Here is a 19900-nt window from a genome sequence, read left to right as displayed (position 1 = left end):
GTGAGCAGGTGAGTGTGAACACAACTTTCTGAAAGTTTTACTGTCTCACTCTCACACCTGCTGTTAACATCTGGCTGCTGATCACATGACTCTAAGTTTGTCAGTTCACACCTGGTGACAGACGTCATGTGATCGGATCCCAGAGACAGATGTGAACAGCAGCTGTGGAACAAAGAGTCTTCAAAGGACTAATTAACAGAGTTAACTCACAGTTTCACGTTTAATCTTCATCACATCTGTTCATCAAGTGTTTAATAACGTGTTTTCAGAATCATACATTACAGTCACCTAAGCTGGTTTGTGTGTGTGTCTGTGTCTTGGTATTTTTGTTTCTTGACGGACTTGTTTGTCCTGATTCCGTTGAGCTCACGGTGTTTTTCCTCTCAGACTGAAAATGAGTGTTTATGAGGAGGAAGAGGACAGAGCAGAGTCTCCAGAGTTCAGCTGTGTGTCTCTGAAGAGTGACCAGTCCAAAGGACTTCCTCCAGAGTTCAGTAAAGAACCTGGACCCTCATACACAAAGTAAGAGACCTGCTACAAACATGTGAACCTCCAAACTGAATCCTCAGAGAATGAACCAGTGAATGATGTGTTCTGAATAAAAACATGTTTGTGTTTGCAGAGGTCAGGACCACAGATTGAGAGCAGAGTCTCCAGGGTCCAGCTATCTGTCTCTGAAGAGTGACTGGTCCATGAATCATCCTCCAGAGTTCAGTAAAGAACCTGGACCCTCACACACAGAGTAAGAGACTGTTTCTACTGGGACCTGCTCTGAAGAGGATCTAGTTTCCTCTAGTGTGGCCCCTGTATTAGGACACAGCTTCATTGAAGTTGGTGACTAATCTCTCAGAATCACTCAAAGAGCTCAGACCTCCACCAAGAACCAACACGCTCCTTATGAAACCACTTTGAAATCCACTAGAGTCTCATTTTGATCTGGATCTGCACCAAATTCCACAACCTGGTAAACATCAGTCCTCTGAACATGTCTTTGAAAGAGTGCCCCCCCCCCCCCCCCCACAGATCTGGTTCACAGACAACAACCTTCCACCAAGTGTAGTGGTAATCTTTGTTTTTTCATAATCCCACTAGCGAACAAACCAAACAACACACAAACACACTGGATGAAAACCAAACCTCCTTGACAGAAGTGATGACAACCTGTGACTGTGACATGTGAGTTATCAGGAAATGTCTTCACAGAGAGAGGAAGAGGAGTCATGTTTCTCAGGAGGAGCAGACGTCCTGCTGTGCTTCCTGTCAGGACGTCCTGAAGGATCTAGTCTCCACCAGCTGTGGACACTGGTTCTGCAGACAATGCATCACCTCACACTGGGACCAGTCTGGTTCTTCAGGAGACTCCTCCTGTCCCCAGTGTGGACAAAGATCCAGAACAGGAGCTGGAGGTCAGACAGCCGGTCAGAGCAGCACTGTACATGTGTCTGCTGATGTCTTCACTTCTGACAACAGCACATGTGGTTTTATTTTGTTCCTTCATACAGTATCAACATTTAACATCGTTAGAAAAGCACAAAGTTAAAAAGCTTTTATTTTCTGTAGTTTTTCTGTATCTGATGAAAACAATCAGCAGATTCTCAGATTCTCTGTCTCTGACATTGTTTCTTGTCTTTCAGCAGATCGTGGTCTGCAGGAGGTTTCAGATGAACATAAGCTCAGTGTGAGGAGGAGATGTGAACATGTGACTGAAGGAACTGATGAAACAGGAAGTAGAACCCTCCTCAACAGGATCTACACTGAGCTCTACATCACAGAGGGACAGAGTGAAGAGGTTAATACTCAACATGAGGTGAGGCAGCTTGAGACGGCTTCCAAGAAGAAGATCCTCCACGACACTCCCATCAAGGTCCACGACATCTTTAAAGCCTCCACTGACCAGCAGAGCAGCATCAGAGTCGTCCTGACCAACGGCGTCGCTGGAGTTGGAAAAACCTTCTCGGTGCAGAAGTTCACTCTGGACTGGGCAGAGGGTTTAGAAAACCAGGATGTGGGTATTCTGGCTGTGCTTTCGTTCAGGGAGCTGAACCTGGTGAAGGACCAGCAGCACAGTCTTCTCACGCTGCTCCATGTTTTCCATCCAGCGTTACAGAAGCTCACGGCAGAGACGCTCGCTGTCTGTAAACCTTTGTTCATCTTTGACGGCCTGGATGAAAGCAGACCTTCTCCGGACTTCAACCACAGGGAGCTTGTGTCTGAGGTCACACAGAGGTCATCAGTCAACGTGCTGCTGACAAACCTCATCCGGGGGAATCTGCTTCCCTCAGCTCTCATCTGGATAACCTCCAGACCTGCAGCGGCCAATCAGATCCCTCCTGCATGTGTTGACAGGGTCACAGAAGTACGAGGCTTCACTGACGCCCAGAAGGAGGAGTACTTCAGGAGGAGGTTCAGTGATGAAGAGCTGTGCAGCAGAATCATCTCACACATCAAGACGTCCAGGAGCCTCCACATCATGTGTCAAATCCCAGTCTTCTGCTGGATCAGTGCTACAGTTCTGGAGCACATGTTGACCACAGACCAGAGAGGAGAGCTGCCCAAGACCCTGACTGACCTGTACTCACACTTCCTGCTGGTTCAGACAAAGAGGAAGAACAACAAGTACGGTGAGAAGAAGGCTGACAGGGACGTTCTCCTGAAGCTGGGGAGGCTGGCACTTAAACATCTTGAGGAAGGAAACATCATGTTCTACCAAGAAGACCTGGAGTGGTGTGGTCTTAAAGTCCCAGAGGCCTCTGTGTACTCAGGAGTTTGTACTGAGATCTTCAGAAGAGAGTGTGTGACCTTCCAGAAATCAGTCTACTGCTTTGTTCATCTGAGCGTTCAGGAGTTTCTGGCTGCAGTCTACATGTTCCACTGTTACACCAAGAGGAACACAGAAGAACTCAACAACTTCTTGGGAACAAATGGGAACTCAGACTGTAACTTCTCCCTGGATGACCTCCTGAAGAGAACCATGGAGAAATCCCTCACCAGTACAAATGGTCATCTGGACCTGTTTGTTCGCTTCCTTCACGGCCTCAGTCTGGAGACCAACAGGAGAGTCTTAGGAGGCCTGCTGGGTCGGACAGGGAACAATCCAAAGCTCATCAAGAGACTCTTAGGAGGCCTGCTGGGTCGGAGAGGGAACAATTCAAAGATCATCCAGAGAGTCATCAACAACCTGAAGGAGATGAAGAGTGGTGACATTTCTCCTGACAGAAGCATCAACATCTTCCACTGTCTGACTGAGATGAACGACCTCTCAGTTCATCAGCAGATGAAACAGTTCCTGATGTCAGAGAACCGATCAGAGGAGAAACTCTCTGAGATCCACTGCTCAGCTCTGGCCTACATGCTGCAGATGTCAGAGGAGGTTCTAGATGAGTTGGACCTGGAGAAGTTCAACACATCAGACCAGGGTCGATGGAGACTGATCCCAGCTGTGAGGAACTGCAGGAAGGCTCGGTGAGTCCAGACATGATCAATAACATGTTCAATCAGTGGAGATGAGTCGTTCTTCAAATACACTCAGTGTTAAATGATTCTCATTGTTTGGGCAGCATGGTGTTGCAGTGGTCAACACTGTTAGTGCAGCCTTTCTGTGAGGAGGAGGTTCTCCTGGTGTCTGCAGGGTTTTCTCTGGGTTCTCCAGCTTCCTCCACAAACTCATTTATGTACCATATACATTTGGTATTAATACATATATTCTCATTGTTCTCATGTCCATATGAGAACAACTGATCAGATGTGGGGAGTGAAATCCAATAGGGGAGGGGGGCCCTTGGAAAGCCTTGATGATTACAATATATAAATAATAATTAATTATATTAATTTCATTTCTAAGTGCTTAATGAAACTGGTTGAATAAATCGAATGATTGGCTGAAGGCCTGTGGTCACCTGTCTCACCAGTGACGGATGGTGAAAAATATTCATCAGCCGTTGTGCTGTCCCACGACGATTCAACACAAACTGCAGGAAACCAGGTCTTTGTGAAATAGTTGGTATTTATTTAATTCCAATAATAAACATAAAAGTAAATTGCATACTGCAATAACTAACTTAAAAAACTAAGCTTAGAAAACTAAATCAAATTAAAACATACAGAAATAATAATAATCAGCCGATTGATAAATAATGTAAATTATTATTAGTTGTTGCCCTCCTGCTCAGAGAGTAAATAGAGGATGCATCATTAAACTACTGACTGAGTCTGGTTACTAGTGTTTACTAAGTACACATTCCTGAAACATATACAGTACTATTAACAAACACTATTGAGCCAAAATAAAAGGCGGTGCCATACCCTGCTGGATATCTTATGAGGTAAACTATACACAAATAAAATACACTCAGAATTTGACACAGATAATTTAATCCACCTCTTCATTGTGTTTTCTCACCTGACCCTGTGGCCTTCATCCAGCTGCACATCAAAGTTAACGGTTCCTAACAAGAATAGCTTCCTTGTAATTTCCATGTGCGCCTTCCTGGACTCATGTTTCTTTATTCACTCGGATTAATGTTTCACATCTCTTACTCCAGTATCCCCTAAAGACAGAGTTGACACATCATCTTCAAGAGGCTAGAAACATGTTGTGTGACCTTGACATTTGACCTTTGACCACCTGAATCTAATGAGTTCCTCTGTCAGTCTAATTTAAAGTTTGAACCAAATCTGAAAGGATTCTCTTGAGGAGTTTTTAACATGTTCATGAGACATAAAGGGGATTTACCAGGGTGAAAGTCACATGATCACGTTTTGTATGAATGTTGTTTCCTGATTTTATTCTAACAGATATTTTCTTTAATTACAGACTCAGTGGTTGTGGACTCTCAGAAACTCACTGTGAAGTCTTGGCCTCAGCTCTGAAGTCAGACCCCTCACATCTGATAGAACTGGATCTGAGTAACAACTCCCTGCAGGACTCAGGAGTGAAGCTGCTGTGTTCTGGACTGGAGAGTCCAAACTGTCGACTGGAGACTCTGAGGTCCTTAAATCCTTCTTCACTTTTCAGACTTTCTTTCTTATTCTGTAATTGTATATTTAAATAGTCTCAGTTCTGCTCTGCTCACTGTCCCTCAGTCATCTGTCACTCACCCAGCCTGTCAGTCACGTCCACCTCATCAACTCCATTCACCTGCACTCACCTGCTCCTGATCACTGAGAAAGTGTCAGTAAATAACATGTGGACTGAGGCCTAGCACTCATCCTCCTCAGGTTTTCAAAATAAGACACATTCTTATTGAAACATGTTGGACAATTGATAAGTAGAAACAAACAGGAAGTGACTGTCAGGAGCCATCCCTACTTTAAACAGTGTTTAATTAAACAAACCTGCTCAGTGACCAACACACAGAGAAGAAGCTGATGAATGAAACAATGGTCCAACATGTCTGATCTGATATTTATCTTCAGGTCACAGACTGGACTGAGGTCAGCAGCATGTTGAGACTCTGTGTTGACATGATGACGATCCACAACAACAGGAGGACACATTCTAATATTCATATTTCTTTATCCAGGTTGATTGGCTGCAGTCTGTCAGAGATCAGCTGTTCTTCTCTGGCTTCAGCTCTGAGGTCAAACCCCTCTCATCTGAGAGAACTGAATCTGACTAACAACAACCTGCAGGACTCAGGAGTGAAGGAGCTGTGTGGTTTTCTACTGAGTCCAACCTGTCAACTGGAGACTCTGAGGTTAGGTTAATGACTGACTTTTGTAGAACTCATATCTATGAATCAGCATTTATACACAAGTTCTCATTTAATTCTAATTTATAATAATTCCTCTTCATACATAACTTGAATCCATTTATTAATTAATTTGTGACATTTTAAATATTCAGCTACTTGTTAAAACACAGAGTTTAGTTCTGGATTTCCTAAACTGATCTGCAGGACAGAGACCGGGTCCAAATAATCTATTTTTACTGAATCAGGACTCGTTTTTAGTCTAACATGTCTGATTTCATATTTATCTTCAATGTTATGAGTCTGTGCTGACATGAATATTTGTGTACCATATTTGGTATTAATACATATATACATTCTCATTGTTCTCATGTCCATATGAGAACAACTGATCAGATTTTGGGAGTGAAATCCAATGTGATCACTGTTCAGGAGTTTGAGGGTTCCTCAAGCTCATGGAGAAATATACATATTTATCTACATTTATATATATAAATGTAGATAAATATGTTTATATACAAATGTGGAAAGTTTCTATCTGAGCGAACAGCTAGCTCAGCGTGAAGAGACAATCACTCAATCCAAGTGAATTACCACCCTGCGTGTGTGTTTGCGTGTGTGTGTTTTTGTGTTTTTGTGTGTGCACGTACATACAGTGGCGTCATTGTGGTGGGGGAAAATGGAACTGACTTCCCAGGACCCCAAACGGGAGGGGGGCCCTTGAAAAGCATTGATGATTTAAAATATATAAATAATAATTAATTATATTAATTTCATTTCTAAGTGCTTAATGAAACTAGTTGAATAAATCTATTGATTGGCTGAAGGCCTGTAGTCACCTGTCTCACCAGAGGCTGATGGTGAAAAAATATTCATCAGCCGTTGTGCTGTTCAACAATGATTCATCACAAACTGCAGGAAACCAGGTCATTGTGAAATAGTTGGTATTTATTTAATTCCAATGATAAACATAAAAGTAAATTACATACTGCACTAACTAACTTAAAAAACTAAGCTTAGAAAACTAAATTAAATAAAAACATACCGAAATAATAATAATCAGCCGATTGATAAATAATGTAAATTATTATTAGTTGTATTATTATTAATTGTTGCCCTCGTGCTAAGATAGTAAATAGAGGATACATCATTAAACTACTGACTGAGTCTGGTTACTAGTGTTAACTATGTACACATTCCTGAAACATATACAGTACTATTAACAAACACTATTAAGACAAACTAGAAGGCGTTGCCATACACTGCTGGATATCTTATGAGGTAAACTATACACAAAGAAAACACACTCAGAATTTGACCCATAAACTTATCCACCTCTTCATTGTGTTTTCTCACCTGACCCTGTGGCCTTCATCCAGCTGCACAGCGATGTTAACGGTTCCTAACATGGCTAAAGCTTCCTTGTATTTTCCATGTGCGCCCTCCTAGACTCATGTTTCTTTATTTTCTCGGATTAATGTTTCACATCTCTCACTCCAGTAACAGTCTGTGCTGTTTCTGTTCCAGCAGCTTTAAAAAGTCAACATGGAAACCCAAATACTGCATTAACATGGCTACTTCCTGTTGCCACGCCTGGGCTTGGGCGCTAGCAGAACCTTTATTTTTTCGAAGATGTTGATTGGCCAAATTTACTTTGCTATATGCGACCTTTGACTACCTGAATCTAATGAGTTCCTCTGTCAGTCTAATTTAAAGCTTGAACCAAATCTGAAAGGATTCTCTTGAGGAGTTTTTAACATGTTCATGAGACAAAAAGGGGATTGACCAGGGTGAGGGTCACATGATCACGTTTTGTATGAATGTTGTTTTCTGATTTTATTCTAACAGATATTTTCTTTAATTACAGACTCTGTGGTTGTCTACTCTCAGAGACTCACTGTGAAGTCGTGGCCTCAGCTCTCAAGTCAAACCCCTCACATCTGAGAGAACTGGATCTGAGTAACAACTACCTGAAGGATTCAGGAGTGAAGCTGCTGTGTTCTGGACTGGAGAGTCCAAACTGTCAACTGGAGACTCTGAGGTCCTTCAATCCTTCTTCACATTTCCAACTTTCTTTCTTATTGGGTCATTATTTATTTAAATTGTCTCAGTTCTGCTCTGCTAACTGACCCTCAGTCACCTGTCACTCACCTGCTCCTGATCACTAAGAAAGTGTCAGTAAATAACATGTGGACTGAGGCAGAGCACTCGTCCTCCTCAGGTTTTTCAAAATAAGGCACATTCTTATTGGAACACGTTGGACAGTTGATAAGTATAGAAACAAACAGAAAGTGACTGTCAGGAGCCATCCCTACTTAAAACAGTGTTTAATTACACAAACCTGCTCAGTGACCAACACACAGAGAAGAAGGTGATGAATAAAACAATGGTCCGACATGTCTGATCTGATATTTATCTTCAGATTACAGACTGGACTGAGGTCAGCAGTATGTTGAGAGTCTGTGTTGACATGATGACGATCCACAACAACATGAGGACACATTCAAATATTAATATTTCTTTATCCAGGTTGAACAGCTGCAGTCTGTCAGAGATCAGCTGTTCTTCTCTGGCTTCAGCTCTGAGGTCAAACCCCTCTCATCTGAGAAAACTGGATATGAGCTACAACGACCTGCAGGACTCAGGAGTGAAGGAGCTGTGTGGTTTTCTACAGAGTCCAACCTGTCGACTGGAGACTCTGAGGTTGGTTCACTGACTAACTTTTGTAGATCTCATATCTAAAAAACTGCATTTATACACAAGTTCTCATTTAATTATAATTATAATAATTCCTCTTAATACAAAACTTGAATCCATTCATTGATTAATTTGTGACATTTTAAATATTCAGCTACTTGTTAAAACACTGAGTTTAGTTCTGGATTTCCTAAACTGATCTGCAGGACAGAGACCGGGTCCAAATAATCGATTTTTACTGAATCAGGACTCGTTTTAGTTCAATGTCTTATTTCTTATTTATCTTCCATGTTATGAGTCTGGGCTCACATGAATGTGTGTCTGTTGTTTTCACACATGAACTCAGTTTAATTTACAGTTAAGTTTTATTATTTATCCAGGTTGAGGAGTTGCAGACTAACAGAGATCAGCTGTTCTTCTCTGGCTTCAGCTCTGAGGTCAAACCCCTCTCATCTGAGAGAACTGGATCTGAAGTACAACGGCCTGCAGGACTCAGGAGTGAAGGAGCTGCTTGATCTACAGCAGAGTCCAACCTGTCGACTGGAGACTCTGAGGTCAGTAGATGGTTGGAGTCAGTCCACGCTGCTTTCATCAGTATTTTACTAAAAAAGGTCTGTATCACAGATCCAGGGTCTGTGCTACCAAGCAGGATTTGTGGTTATCAGGTTAACTTCAGGTTTAGTTTTTTCAGTTCTACGAAGCTCGTCCACTTCTTAACGAGGTAAATCACCATGGTAACTTCTGATGAACGACTAACCTGCTCCAGGTTAAGTTGGAGATCAACCCGTATAGAAGCTTAGCCCACTGACCACAGTGACTCTACACTGTTGTGTGGTGCACACTCTCCTTAAAGGTGTTTCTATTGAGTAGTGATATCAGAGGTTTCCTCCACAGTGTGTGTCCTCAGAGACAGTGTGTGTCCTCGGAGTCAGTGTGTGTCCTTAGAGACAGTGAGACAGAGTGTGTCCTCAGAGACAGTGTGTGTCCTCGGAGACAGTGTGTGTCCTCAGAGTCAGTGTGTGTCCTCAGAGACAGGGTTTGTCCTCAGAGTCAGTTAAGGCCTAAGTATAGTCCTGCGACTGCAACCGCGGAAGGCCACGCAGCTGCATCGACGGATCCGTTTTGGTTTATGCTTCCTAAACGTGTTGCGCGTGTTGCAACGCAATTCACCGCCAGAACACTAGGCGGAGTAACCTTTTTTTTCGAAAACAAAACACACAAAGAAGAGACGTCTTCTTCTTCGTCGAATGTTTATTTACATCGCCACTCCGGCTCCTCATAGCCTATTTCTGGCGGACAAATCGGCCAGTCAGTGATGGGTTATACAAGTGGTCATACTTTCGGATCTCTTCTGCCAAGTGCTCATCTATTTGGTCCATATTCGTTCTTCTAAATCTTCCGTGATTTCCGCGTATTTTGGGGCATGAAACCGGTAACTAGACTCCGGACGGGATGTAGTAAGCCGACCAATCACAAGCCTTGCGGGCTGCGTGAGGCTCGCGTCGTTTTGTCGTATAGTTAGAAAAATTGGCGGACACACGCAAGCCGCCAGAGGGCTCGAAAGGGCCGTGTTGCGTGTCTTGCGTGCATGCATGCGTCCATGCAACACGAGTATAATTTGGCCTTTAGACAGTGTTTGTCCTCAGAGACAGTGAGACAGTGTGTGTCCTCAGAGACAGTGAGACAGTGTGAGTCACATCCTGGGATTCAAATGTTTCTCATCAAGAATCTTCTTCTCTTCCACTCGTCTTGTTAGTAAACAACAGATTCAGATCTCGTGACCTCGAGTTATTTATCTCGTTCACACACATTATTGTATCGTGGTCATATAATATATTTTCACAAGATACCACCAGGGGGCGCTGTAACTTACACATTGACACAATCACAGATGTTTTACCAGCTGTTCTTCCTGCATTTAGCAGCTGTGACTGAGTTTCTTTTATTCTGGATCATGTGTTTGTTCTCCTCTGATTTTTATTATAGAACAGTTTGATCCTGTTTGTGAAATATGAGTCAAACTGTCCACGTCTGTGATTGGTCATACTCAGTAAACCCCGCCCCTTTTATGTGCACGTGCTCACACAGTGAAGCATGTCTTCACCTGTAACAGCAGTAAATCCACCTCTCAGGTGTCCACTCTGCACTTTGACATGCAGAGGACACACACTGAGCTCTTAGCGTGTTCATTCTAACACGTGAACATGAAGCGGAAGCTGCTCCACCTCTGAACAGGACTGAAGTCCCTGCTGCTCTTTCTACTGGATGAGCTGCATCACTGACTCACAGCTGATGAAGTGAGTCTCTGTAACACTGATGTCTTCTTTACTCAACAGGTGGGAGGGGAGATCTCCGTGGAGGTGAGTGTGAAGAGGACAGTGTGTGTGGACGGAGGCTGAGCTGTGACCTGAGGATCCAGAGGCTGAAGCAGCAGCAGCTGCTCAAAGTTAATTTAATCCTGTTATTATTCCTGTCGGATGTCAAGATGTAGTGTAAACTCCGACAGGATGTTATTATGATTTATCAATGATTGTTGATTATTCTGAGTATGATCTCATTCAGGTTAGGTTTATCAGAACATGTCGTCCGTCACGTCTCACAGCAACAACACAGAGATAATTTGTGATTTACAGTTTTTCTCCATTGCTTTGGCTCATTTCACGAAACAGAAATGACATTCTCAGAGCTCTACGTGCAATTGGCAAAATAGCCCATATGGTTCAGCACAACTACATAGATCACCTTCAAAAGGTCATATCTCACCCAAAACAGTTAACTCAAGTTGAAACCAAATCATTTTCTCATATAAATAGTCAGTGCCCTCAAAATGAAAATTTCCTTCTCGATTGCTGTGGCTCATCTCTCAAAATAACATAGATGGTTCAGCAAATCTCCATAGCACACCTGCAAAAGGTCATATCTCTCCCAAAACAGACAACTCATCAGTCAAAACTAAATCCTTCTCTCGTACAAATAGTCAGTGCCCCCAAAATGAAAAGTCCCTTCGGCATTGTTTAAACACTACAGGTCAAAATGTTTAGATGTTTTGTCAGTATGGCAGTGGACCATAGAAATATCCCTCATGTGCACATTTCAACCTTGGCTCAGTCCTTGAATGGTCACTGAATGACCTTTTGAATGTAGTTTTTAGAGCCGTGGAACTTGTACATGTAACTAACCAATTTCCATAATGTAACCAAAAGGATTCTAATGTTTAAGGTTAGGGTTCTAATTTATTCTCTTTTTTAATATATTCCTACATCTTCAGTTTCCTCTTTTTAACAAGTCCAGGACGCTGCTTCATGTTTACATTGAAGAAAAATAAGAAAATTCTACAAGTTGTATTTTTTAAATATTAACAATAGATGATAGTTATATTATTATACGTTAGATACGTTCACACAGACCTCTCATCCCCTGATGGTGAAAACGTCTCTGCTGCCGCCATATTGAAGAGAGAGGCTGATCACTTCAGATTATAGAAAATATCAAAATTAAAAATATACATTTTGTGCTGTTTTCTGATGAAACCAGGAAACTGGGAATAAAGAGTTATTATACACAATGCTACATTCTGAATTTACACAGAACAGCTTAGAAACAAATATTAAATCAGAAATATTACCGGTGATATTTCTGCCAAATTAAACTATGTAAAAGTTTGAAAATCCACATTTTGGTCTTTCTAACAAACCAAACTGCGACAGTCAGACATCACTTTTAATCTGATTGAGGATGAAGCCGACAGACAGATTCACAGCCTCCTCTTTAACAACATGGCCGCTGCGTTGATGTGTGTTGTTGTGAAAATGTCTCAAACGTTTATGGAGCACGTTCACACCCTCTGGTTTCAACTGGTTTGAAGAAGTTCACTGTGGGAGATAAAAGCATGAGGCTGCTCAACATTTCATTTTTCTTTTTGTTTTTATTTTTAACTTTTCAAACTTTCTCCTTCATCCAACTCGTCGTCCGTCCATTAAAGCAGCTTCTCAGCTTGTGCCTGATCGACGGCCTCAGCTCTGACCGTTCTTCTTGTTCTTCTCTCCTCTCTGTCACGCTTCTTCTCTTCCCGCTGTTTGCTGTGTCGCTACATTTGTCAGATCAAGTGTGTTTTCTTGATTTTTTAATTTTTACATGTTTTTTTTTTACATTTGCATTTGCAATAAATATTTAGTTTTGAAAAACTAAAACTGTTTTTTGTCTGTTTATTAGATAAGAGGATGCAATGCAATATAGATGATGTTATTACTATTATTATTATTATTATTATTATTATTATTATTATTATTATTATTATACGTTGTTATCATTTTCATGTTGTTCTCCTGCCCCCTGGTGGCCAATGTCACATTGCTATTGTGATTGATGCCCCTTGGTTTGTGTGCAAGAAACGTGGTTGAAACCACATTTTAGACAGAATCCTCAATTATACTGTGGTTATGTGTGAAAGGCTGGGGGGTGCACTGCATCAAGGCAAATATTCCATTCAGAGATGTAATTAAGGTAAAAGAAGAAGAAGAAGAATATATTGTGTTAGAAATATGGACAAAAGTAGGACAGTTTAACATCTTAAATCACTATAACTCATGTAGGATACTAGGAATCAATGAATTCAAGCAGAGGCTTGAATTCATTGATTCAAGCCTCCCCCTCCCCCCCCCCCCCCCCCCAAACATCTGCTCCCCGGGCACTGTACATGGTCGCTCACTGCTCTGTGTGTCCTGCACCAGATGGGTTAAAAGCAGAGGCTAAATTTCCCTACCTGCCTGAGTGTGTCTGTGCATGGCTGTGCATGTGTTTAGGATAAATAAATATATCTTAATCTTAATAAAAGGACAGATTAGGAATCAGTGTGAGGAGGAGATGTGAACATGTGACTGAAGGAAGTGATGAAACAGGAAGTAGAACCCTCCTCAACAGGATCTACACTGAGCTCTACATCACAGAGGGACAGAGTGAAGAGGTTAATACTCAACATGAGGTGAGGCAGCTTGAGACGGCTTCCAAGATGAAGATCCTCCACGACACTCCCATCAAGGTCCACGACATCTTTAAAGCCTCCACTGACCAGCAGAGCAGCATCAGAGTCGTCCTGACCAACGGCGTCGCTGGCGTTGGAAAAACCTTCTCGGTGCAGAAGTTCACTCTGGACTGGGCAGAGGGTTTAGAGAACCAGGATGTGGGTGTGCTGACTGTGCTTTCGTTCAGGGAGCTGAACCTGGTGAAGGACCAGCAGCACAGTCTTCTCACGCTGCTCCATGTTTTCCATCCAGCGTTACAGAAGCTCACGGCAGAGACGCTCGCTGTCTGTAAACCTTTGTTCATCTTTGACGGCCTGGATGAAAGCAGACCTTCTCTGGACTTCAACCACAGGGAGCTTGTGTCTGAGGTCACACAGAGGTCATCAGTCAACGTGCTGCTGACAAACCTCCGGGGGAATCTGCTTCCCTCGGCTCTCGTCTGGATAACCTCCAGACCTGCGGCGGCCAATCAGATCCCTCCTGCATGTGTTGACAGGGTCACAGAAGTACGAGGCTTCACTGAGGCCCAGAAGGAGGAGTACTTCAGGTGGAGATTCAGTGATGAAGAGCTGTGCAGCAGAATCATCTCACACATCAAGACGTCCAGGAGCCTCCACATCATGTGTCAAATCCCAGTCTTCTGCTGGATCATTGCTACAGTTCTGGAGCACATGTTGACCACAGACCAGAGAGGAGAGCTGCCCAAGACCCTGACTGACCTGTACTCACACTTCCTGCTGGTTCAGACAAAGAGGAAGAACAACAAGTACGGTGAGGGACATGAGACGACTCCACAGCATCTGACGGAGGCTGACAGGGACGTTCTCCTGAAGCTGGGGAGGCTAGCACTTAAACATCTGGAGGAAGGAAACATCATGTTCTACCAAGAAGACCTGGAGCGGTGTGGTCTTAATGTCACTGAGGCCTCGGTGTACTCAGGAGTTTGTACTGAGATCTTCAGAAGAGAGTGTGTGATCATCAAGAAATCAGTCTACTGCTTTGTTCATCTGAGCGTTCAGGAGTTTCTGGCTGCAGTCTACATGTTCCACTGTTACACCGAGAGGAACACAGAAGAACTCAACAACTTCTTGGGAACATATGGGAACACCTGGGGTAACTTCTCCCTGGATGAGCTCCTGAAGAGAACCATGAAGAAATCCCTCACCAGTACAAATGGTCATCTGGACCTGTTTGTTCGCTTCCTTCACGGCCTCAGTCTGGAGTCCAACCAGAGAGTCTTAGGAGGCCTGCTGGGTCAGACAGGGAACAATCCAAAGATCGTCAGAGAACAGATCAATGGAGAAACTCTCTGAGATCCACTGCTCAGCTCTGGCCTACATGCTGCAGATGTCAGAGGAGGTTCTGGATGAGTTGTTCCTGGAGAAGTTCAACACATCATTCCAGGGTCGATGGAGACTGATCCCAGCTGTGAGGAACTGCAGGAAGGCTCGGTGAGTCCAGACATGATCAATAACATGTTCAATCAGTGGAGATGAGTCGTTCTTCAACTACACTCAGTGTTAAATGATTCTCATTGTTTGGGCAGCATGGTGTTGCAGTGGTCAACACTGTTAGTGCAGCCTTTCTGTGAGGAGGAGGTTCTCCTGGTGTCTGCAGGGTTTTCTCTGGGTTCTCCAGCTTCCTCCACAAACTAATTCATGTAACATATTCATTTGGTATTAATACATATATTCTCATTGTTCTCATGTCCATATGAGAACCACTGATCAGATGTGGCGAGTGAAATCCAAAAGGAGAGGGGGGCCCTTGGAAAGCATTGATGATTGCAATATATAAATAATAATTAATTATATTAATTTAATTTCTAAGTGCTTAATGAAACTAGTTGAATAATTCGATTGATTGGCTGAAGGTCTGTGGTCACCTGTCTCACCAGTGACGGATGGTGAAAAATATTGATCAGCCGTTGTGCTGTCAAACTACGATTCAACACAAACTGCAGGAAACCAGGTCTTTGTGAAATAGTTGGTATTTATTTAATTCCAATAATAAACATAAAAGTAAATTGCATACTGCAATAACTAACTTAAAAAAATAAGCTTAGAAAACTAAATCAAATTAAAACGTACAGAAATTATAATAATCAGCCGATTGATAAATAATGTAAATTATTATTAGTTGTTGCCCTCCTGCTCAGAAAGTAAGTAGAGGATGCATCATTAAACTACTGACTGAGTCTGGTTACTAGTGTTTACTAAGTACACATTCCTGAAACATATAGAGTACTATTAACGAATACTATTGAGCCAAAATAAAAGGCGGTGCCATACCCTGCTGGATATCTTATGAGGTAAACTATACACAAAGAAAATACACTCAGAATTTGACAGAGATAACTTATCCACCTCTTCATTGTGTTCTCCCCCGACCATGTGGCCTTCATCCAGCTGCACAGCGATCCTAACAAGGCTATAGCTTCCTTGTAATTTCCATGTGCGCCCTCCTAGACTCATGTTTCTTTATTATCTCAGATTAATGTTTCACATCTCTTACTCCAGTAACAGTCTGTGCTGTTTCTGTTCCAGCAGCTTTAAAAAGTCAACATGGAAACAAAAGACTGCATTAACATGGCTACTTCCTGTTGCCACGCCTTTGTGCTGTACCAGTTATGTGAAAATCCTCAGGTGTGTGTATCACGGCTGCGATGCTGTTTCAAGTGAACCTGCTGCCGTCATGTCACTAGTTCCGTCTCATTTCATCCACAGACACCCAGCGACCGGGCTTGGGCGCTAGCAGAACCTTCTATTTTCGACGATGTTGATTGGCCAAATTGACTTTGCTATACGCGTATCTTCCCCAGAAACAGTCTCTTATTGGCTCCTCGTCTCGACATGGCCAGCGCCCCTGAACCACAGACTGTGCCCTGATCGTTACCCACACATTTCCACTGAACATATGAGTAAATAATACAAATAAGTTATCTTAGATTACTTTTACTAGTTATCTCAGACTTAGATTACTTTTTATTAAAGACGTAAAAACAATGAAAAACACACTCTCCAAAAGGGAGGGGGGGGTTACTAGCGCCCTCTATTGGCCGGCTCCCACTGTATGTGGATATAATCAATCAATTCAATTTAATTACCACCCTGCGTTTGTACTCCACCACCAACCAGTGCAGTGTCAGTCCCTCCAGGTTCCTGACATGTTGACTTCACAATAATATGAGGTCACTGTAACCTTTGACCTTTGACCACTGAAATCTAATCAGTTTATGTGTCCAACTTGTCAAAATGTGAAGAAATCCCCTAAAGACAGACTTGAGATATTATGTTCAAGAAGCCAGAAACATGTTGTGTGACCTTGACCTTTGACCACCTGAATCTAATGAGTTCCTCTGTCAGTCTAATTTAAAGCTTGAACCAAATCTGAAAGGATTCTCTTGAGGAGTTTTTAACAAGTTCATGAGACAATAAGGGGATTTACCAGGGTGAAGGTCTCATGATCACGTTTTGTATAACGTTGTGTTTTCTGATTTTATTCTAACAGATATTTTCTTTAATTACAGACTCGGTCTTTGTTTTCTCTCAGAGACTCACTTTGAAGTCGTGGCCTCAGCTCTGAGGTCAGACCCCTCACATCTGAGAGAACTGGATCTGAGTAGAAACTACCTGCAGGATTCAGGAGTGAAGCTGCTGTGTTCTGGACTGGAGAGTCCAAACTGTCGACTGGAGACTTTGAGGTCCTTAAATCCTTCTTCACTTTTCAGACTTTCTTTCTTATTGGGTCATCTGTCTCTCACCCAGCCTGTCAGTCACGTCCACCTCATCAACTCCATTCACCTGCACTCACCTGCTCCTGATCACTAAGAAAGTGTCAGTAAATAACATGTGGACTGATGCCGAGCACTCGCCCTCCTCAGGTATTCAAAATAAGACCCATTCTCATTGAAACATGTTGGACAGTTGATAAGTATAGAAACAAACAGGAAGTGACATCAGGAGCCGTCCCTACTTTAAACAGTGTTTAATTACACAAACCTGCTCAGTGACCAACACACAGAGAAGAAGCTGATGAATGAAACAATGGTCCAACATGTCTGATCTGATATTTATCTTCAGGTCACAGACTTGACTGAGGTCAGCAGCATGTTGAGAGTCTGTGTTCACATGATGACGATCCACAACAACAGGAGGACACATTCTAATATTCATATTTCTTTACCCAGGTTGATTCAATGCAGACTGACAAAGATCAGCTGTTCTTCTCTGGCTTCAGCTCTGAGGTCAAACCCCTCTCATCTGAGAGAACTGGATCTGAGAGGAAACTACCTGCAGGACTCAGGAGTGAAGGAGCTGCTTGATCTACAGCAGAGTCCAACCTGTCGACTGGAGACTGTGAGGTCAGTAGTTGGTTGGAGTCAGTCCACGCTGCTCTCATCAGTATTTTACTAAACACAGTCTGTATCACAGATCCAGGGTCTGTGCTATCAAGCAGGATTTGTGGTTATCAGGTTAACTTCAGGTTTAGTATTTTCAGTTCTACGAAGCTCGTCCACTTCTTAACGAGGTAAATCACCATTGTAACTTCTGATGAACGGCTAACCTGCTCCAGGTTAAGTTGGAGATCAACCCGTATAGAAGCTCCGCCCACTGACCATAGTGACTCTACACTGTTGTGTGGTGCACACTCTCCTTAAAGGGACGGATAAGGGAAGTTTAAATCGACGTCTGGTTGGTTCAGTTGATCTCTAACTCACCCAGAACATCTCAATCCCTCCAGACTCATCCTGTCACCAAAACACCAGATGACCTCAGTCAGCTTCCTGAAGACAGGTCCATGTGATTCTATTGAGTAGTGATGTCAGAGGTTTCCACCACAGTGTGTGTCCTCAGAGTCAGTTTGTGTCCTCAGAGTGTGTGAGTCAGTGAGTGTCCTCTCAGACATTGAGACAGTGTGTGTCCTCACAGACAGTGTTTGTCCTCGCAGACAGTTTGTGTCAACAGAGTCAGTGTGTGTTCTCAGAGTCAGTGAGACAGTGTGTGTCCTCAGAGACAGTTTGTAACCTCGAGTTATTAATCTCGTTCACACACGTTATTATATCGTGGTCAAGTAATATATTTTACCAAAGGCCACCAGGGGGCGCTGTAACTTACACATTGACACAATCACGGATGTTTCACCAGCTGTTCTTCCTGCATTTAGCAGCTGTAACTGAGTTTATTTTATTCTGGATCATGTGTTTGTTCTCTTCTGATTTTTATTATATTACAGTTTGATCCTGGTTGTGAAATATGAGGCTCTGCTATCAGTCAAACTGTCCATGTCTTTGATTGGTCAAACACAGTAAACCCCGCCCCTTTATGTGCACCTCTCAGGTCTCCACTCTGCACTTTGACATGCAGAGGACACACACTGAGCTCTTAGCGTGTTCATTCCAACACGTGAACATGAAGCAGAGAGGAAGCTGCTCCACCTCTGAACAGGACTGAAGTCCCTGCTGCTCTTTCTACTGGATGAGCTGCATCTCTGACTCACAGCTGATGAAGTGAGTCTCTGTGACACTGATGTCTTCTTCTCTCAACAGATGGAGGAGGGCTTCTTCGTGGTATGTGTGAAGAGGACAGTGTGTGTGGACGGAGGCTGAGCTGTGTCCTGAGGATCCAGAGGCTGAAGCAGCAGCAGCTTGTGTGTAGAGCGGCTCTGACTGGGCCTTGTTGCTGGGAGGCAGAGTGGAGACAGAGCTCCAGAGGAATCAGAGGAGGTGAGCTGCTCTGAGATCAGCTGTCACACAGTGTCCAGTCCACCATCCTCCCTGTGTGTTCCTGTGGATGTGACACAGCATCATCACTGGATCTGCTGCTGCTCTGTCCTTTGACACAAAAGTCATAGTTGCAAATATTTTCAAGTTATGTTCAGAAAAATTTGAAAATTAAATGCAAATGTGACTTTCAAATGTAAAAAGTGAAATTATATTTACTGGTCAGTACGTGAAGCTGTGAGCAGTCGCTGTTATAGATAAATAACCGAGTTCAGACAAGCTTCTTATATTTTAAACAGTTTCACCCTGATCCTGCTGACGGCAGCGTGTTAGCATGTTGTGTTGAAAATTAAAGACATCAGGTGAAAACCTAGCCTGACGTTGTCATACTCACAATTTTAGTCAGAATGTGAGTCTGATACCGCTCCATTGGGCTGTGATTATGGGGCGTGTTTCAACCGAAGCAGAAAAAAAAATGCCTCTTCGCTCAATTGGATAGACCTACAACCAATCAGAGCAACGTAGTATGCGCCCCACAAGGCATATACTCATTTTATAGCCGAACCAATGTTTTAACGTCCGCATCTCTTTAACGGCAGAGCAGTAAACAAATCGCTCTTTCGCCGTAGCAAGGGGTCGCATCCCGAGGCTCTGAAGCCGCGGGCGGCTCTCCAGCTCCTCTGCAGCGGTTTCCTGAACAGTATCGTGCCTGACGCGGACAGTACACACACACAGGCCCCGGGGCTCTGCCCCCCCGCCACGCTCACTTG

The 19900-nt window shown here is 43.1% G+C and overlaps 1 protein-coding gene across 1 annotated transcript; it reads left to right on the top strand.

The window, feature by feature from the left end:
• Positions 1-985: 985 nt before the first annotated feature.
• On the top strand, positions 986-12577 carry LOC133957325 (NACHT, LRR and PYD domains-containing protein 12-like). Its single transcript, XM_062392854.1, has 9 exons — positions 986-1028; positions 1182-1406; positions 1638-3462; positions 4814-4987; positions 5523-5696; positions 7558-7731; positions 8220-8393; positions 8768-8941; positions 10724-12577. Exons 1-9 carry the CDS (start codon positions 986-988, stop codon positions 10749-10751), a joined length of 2991 nt encoding a protein of 996 aa, XP_062248838.1. The 3' UTR covers positions 10752-12577.
• Positions 12578-19900: the final 7323 nt, after the last annotated feature.

This window comes from Platichthys flesus, chromosome 1 (genome assembly GCF_949316205.1).
Source record: "Platichthys flesus chromosome 1, fPlaFle2.1, whole genome shotgun sequence".
NCBI lineage: Eukaryota > Metazoa > Chordata > Actinopteri > Pleuronectiformes > Pleuronectidae > Platichthys > Platichthys flesus.
Note: the sequence above shows the minus strand (reverse complement) of the source record. Positions and strands in the feature narration are given on the sequence as shown.

Bases quoted from the DNA above. Each gene is read 5' to 3' on its own strand.
- LOC133957325 (XM_062392854.1), top strand. From the start codon at position 986: ATGTCTTTGAAAGAGTGCCCCCCCCCCCCCCCCCACAGATCTG. The intron at 1,029-1,181 runs GTTCACAGACAA...GTGACATGTGAG, and splicing joins CCCCCCCCCCCACAGATCTG to TTATCAGGAAATGTCTTCAC. The intron at 4,988-5,522 runs GTCCTTAAATCC...TTCTTTATCCAG, and splicing joins TGTCGACTGGAGACTCTGAG to GTTGATTGGCTGCAGTCTGT.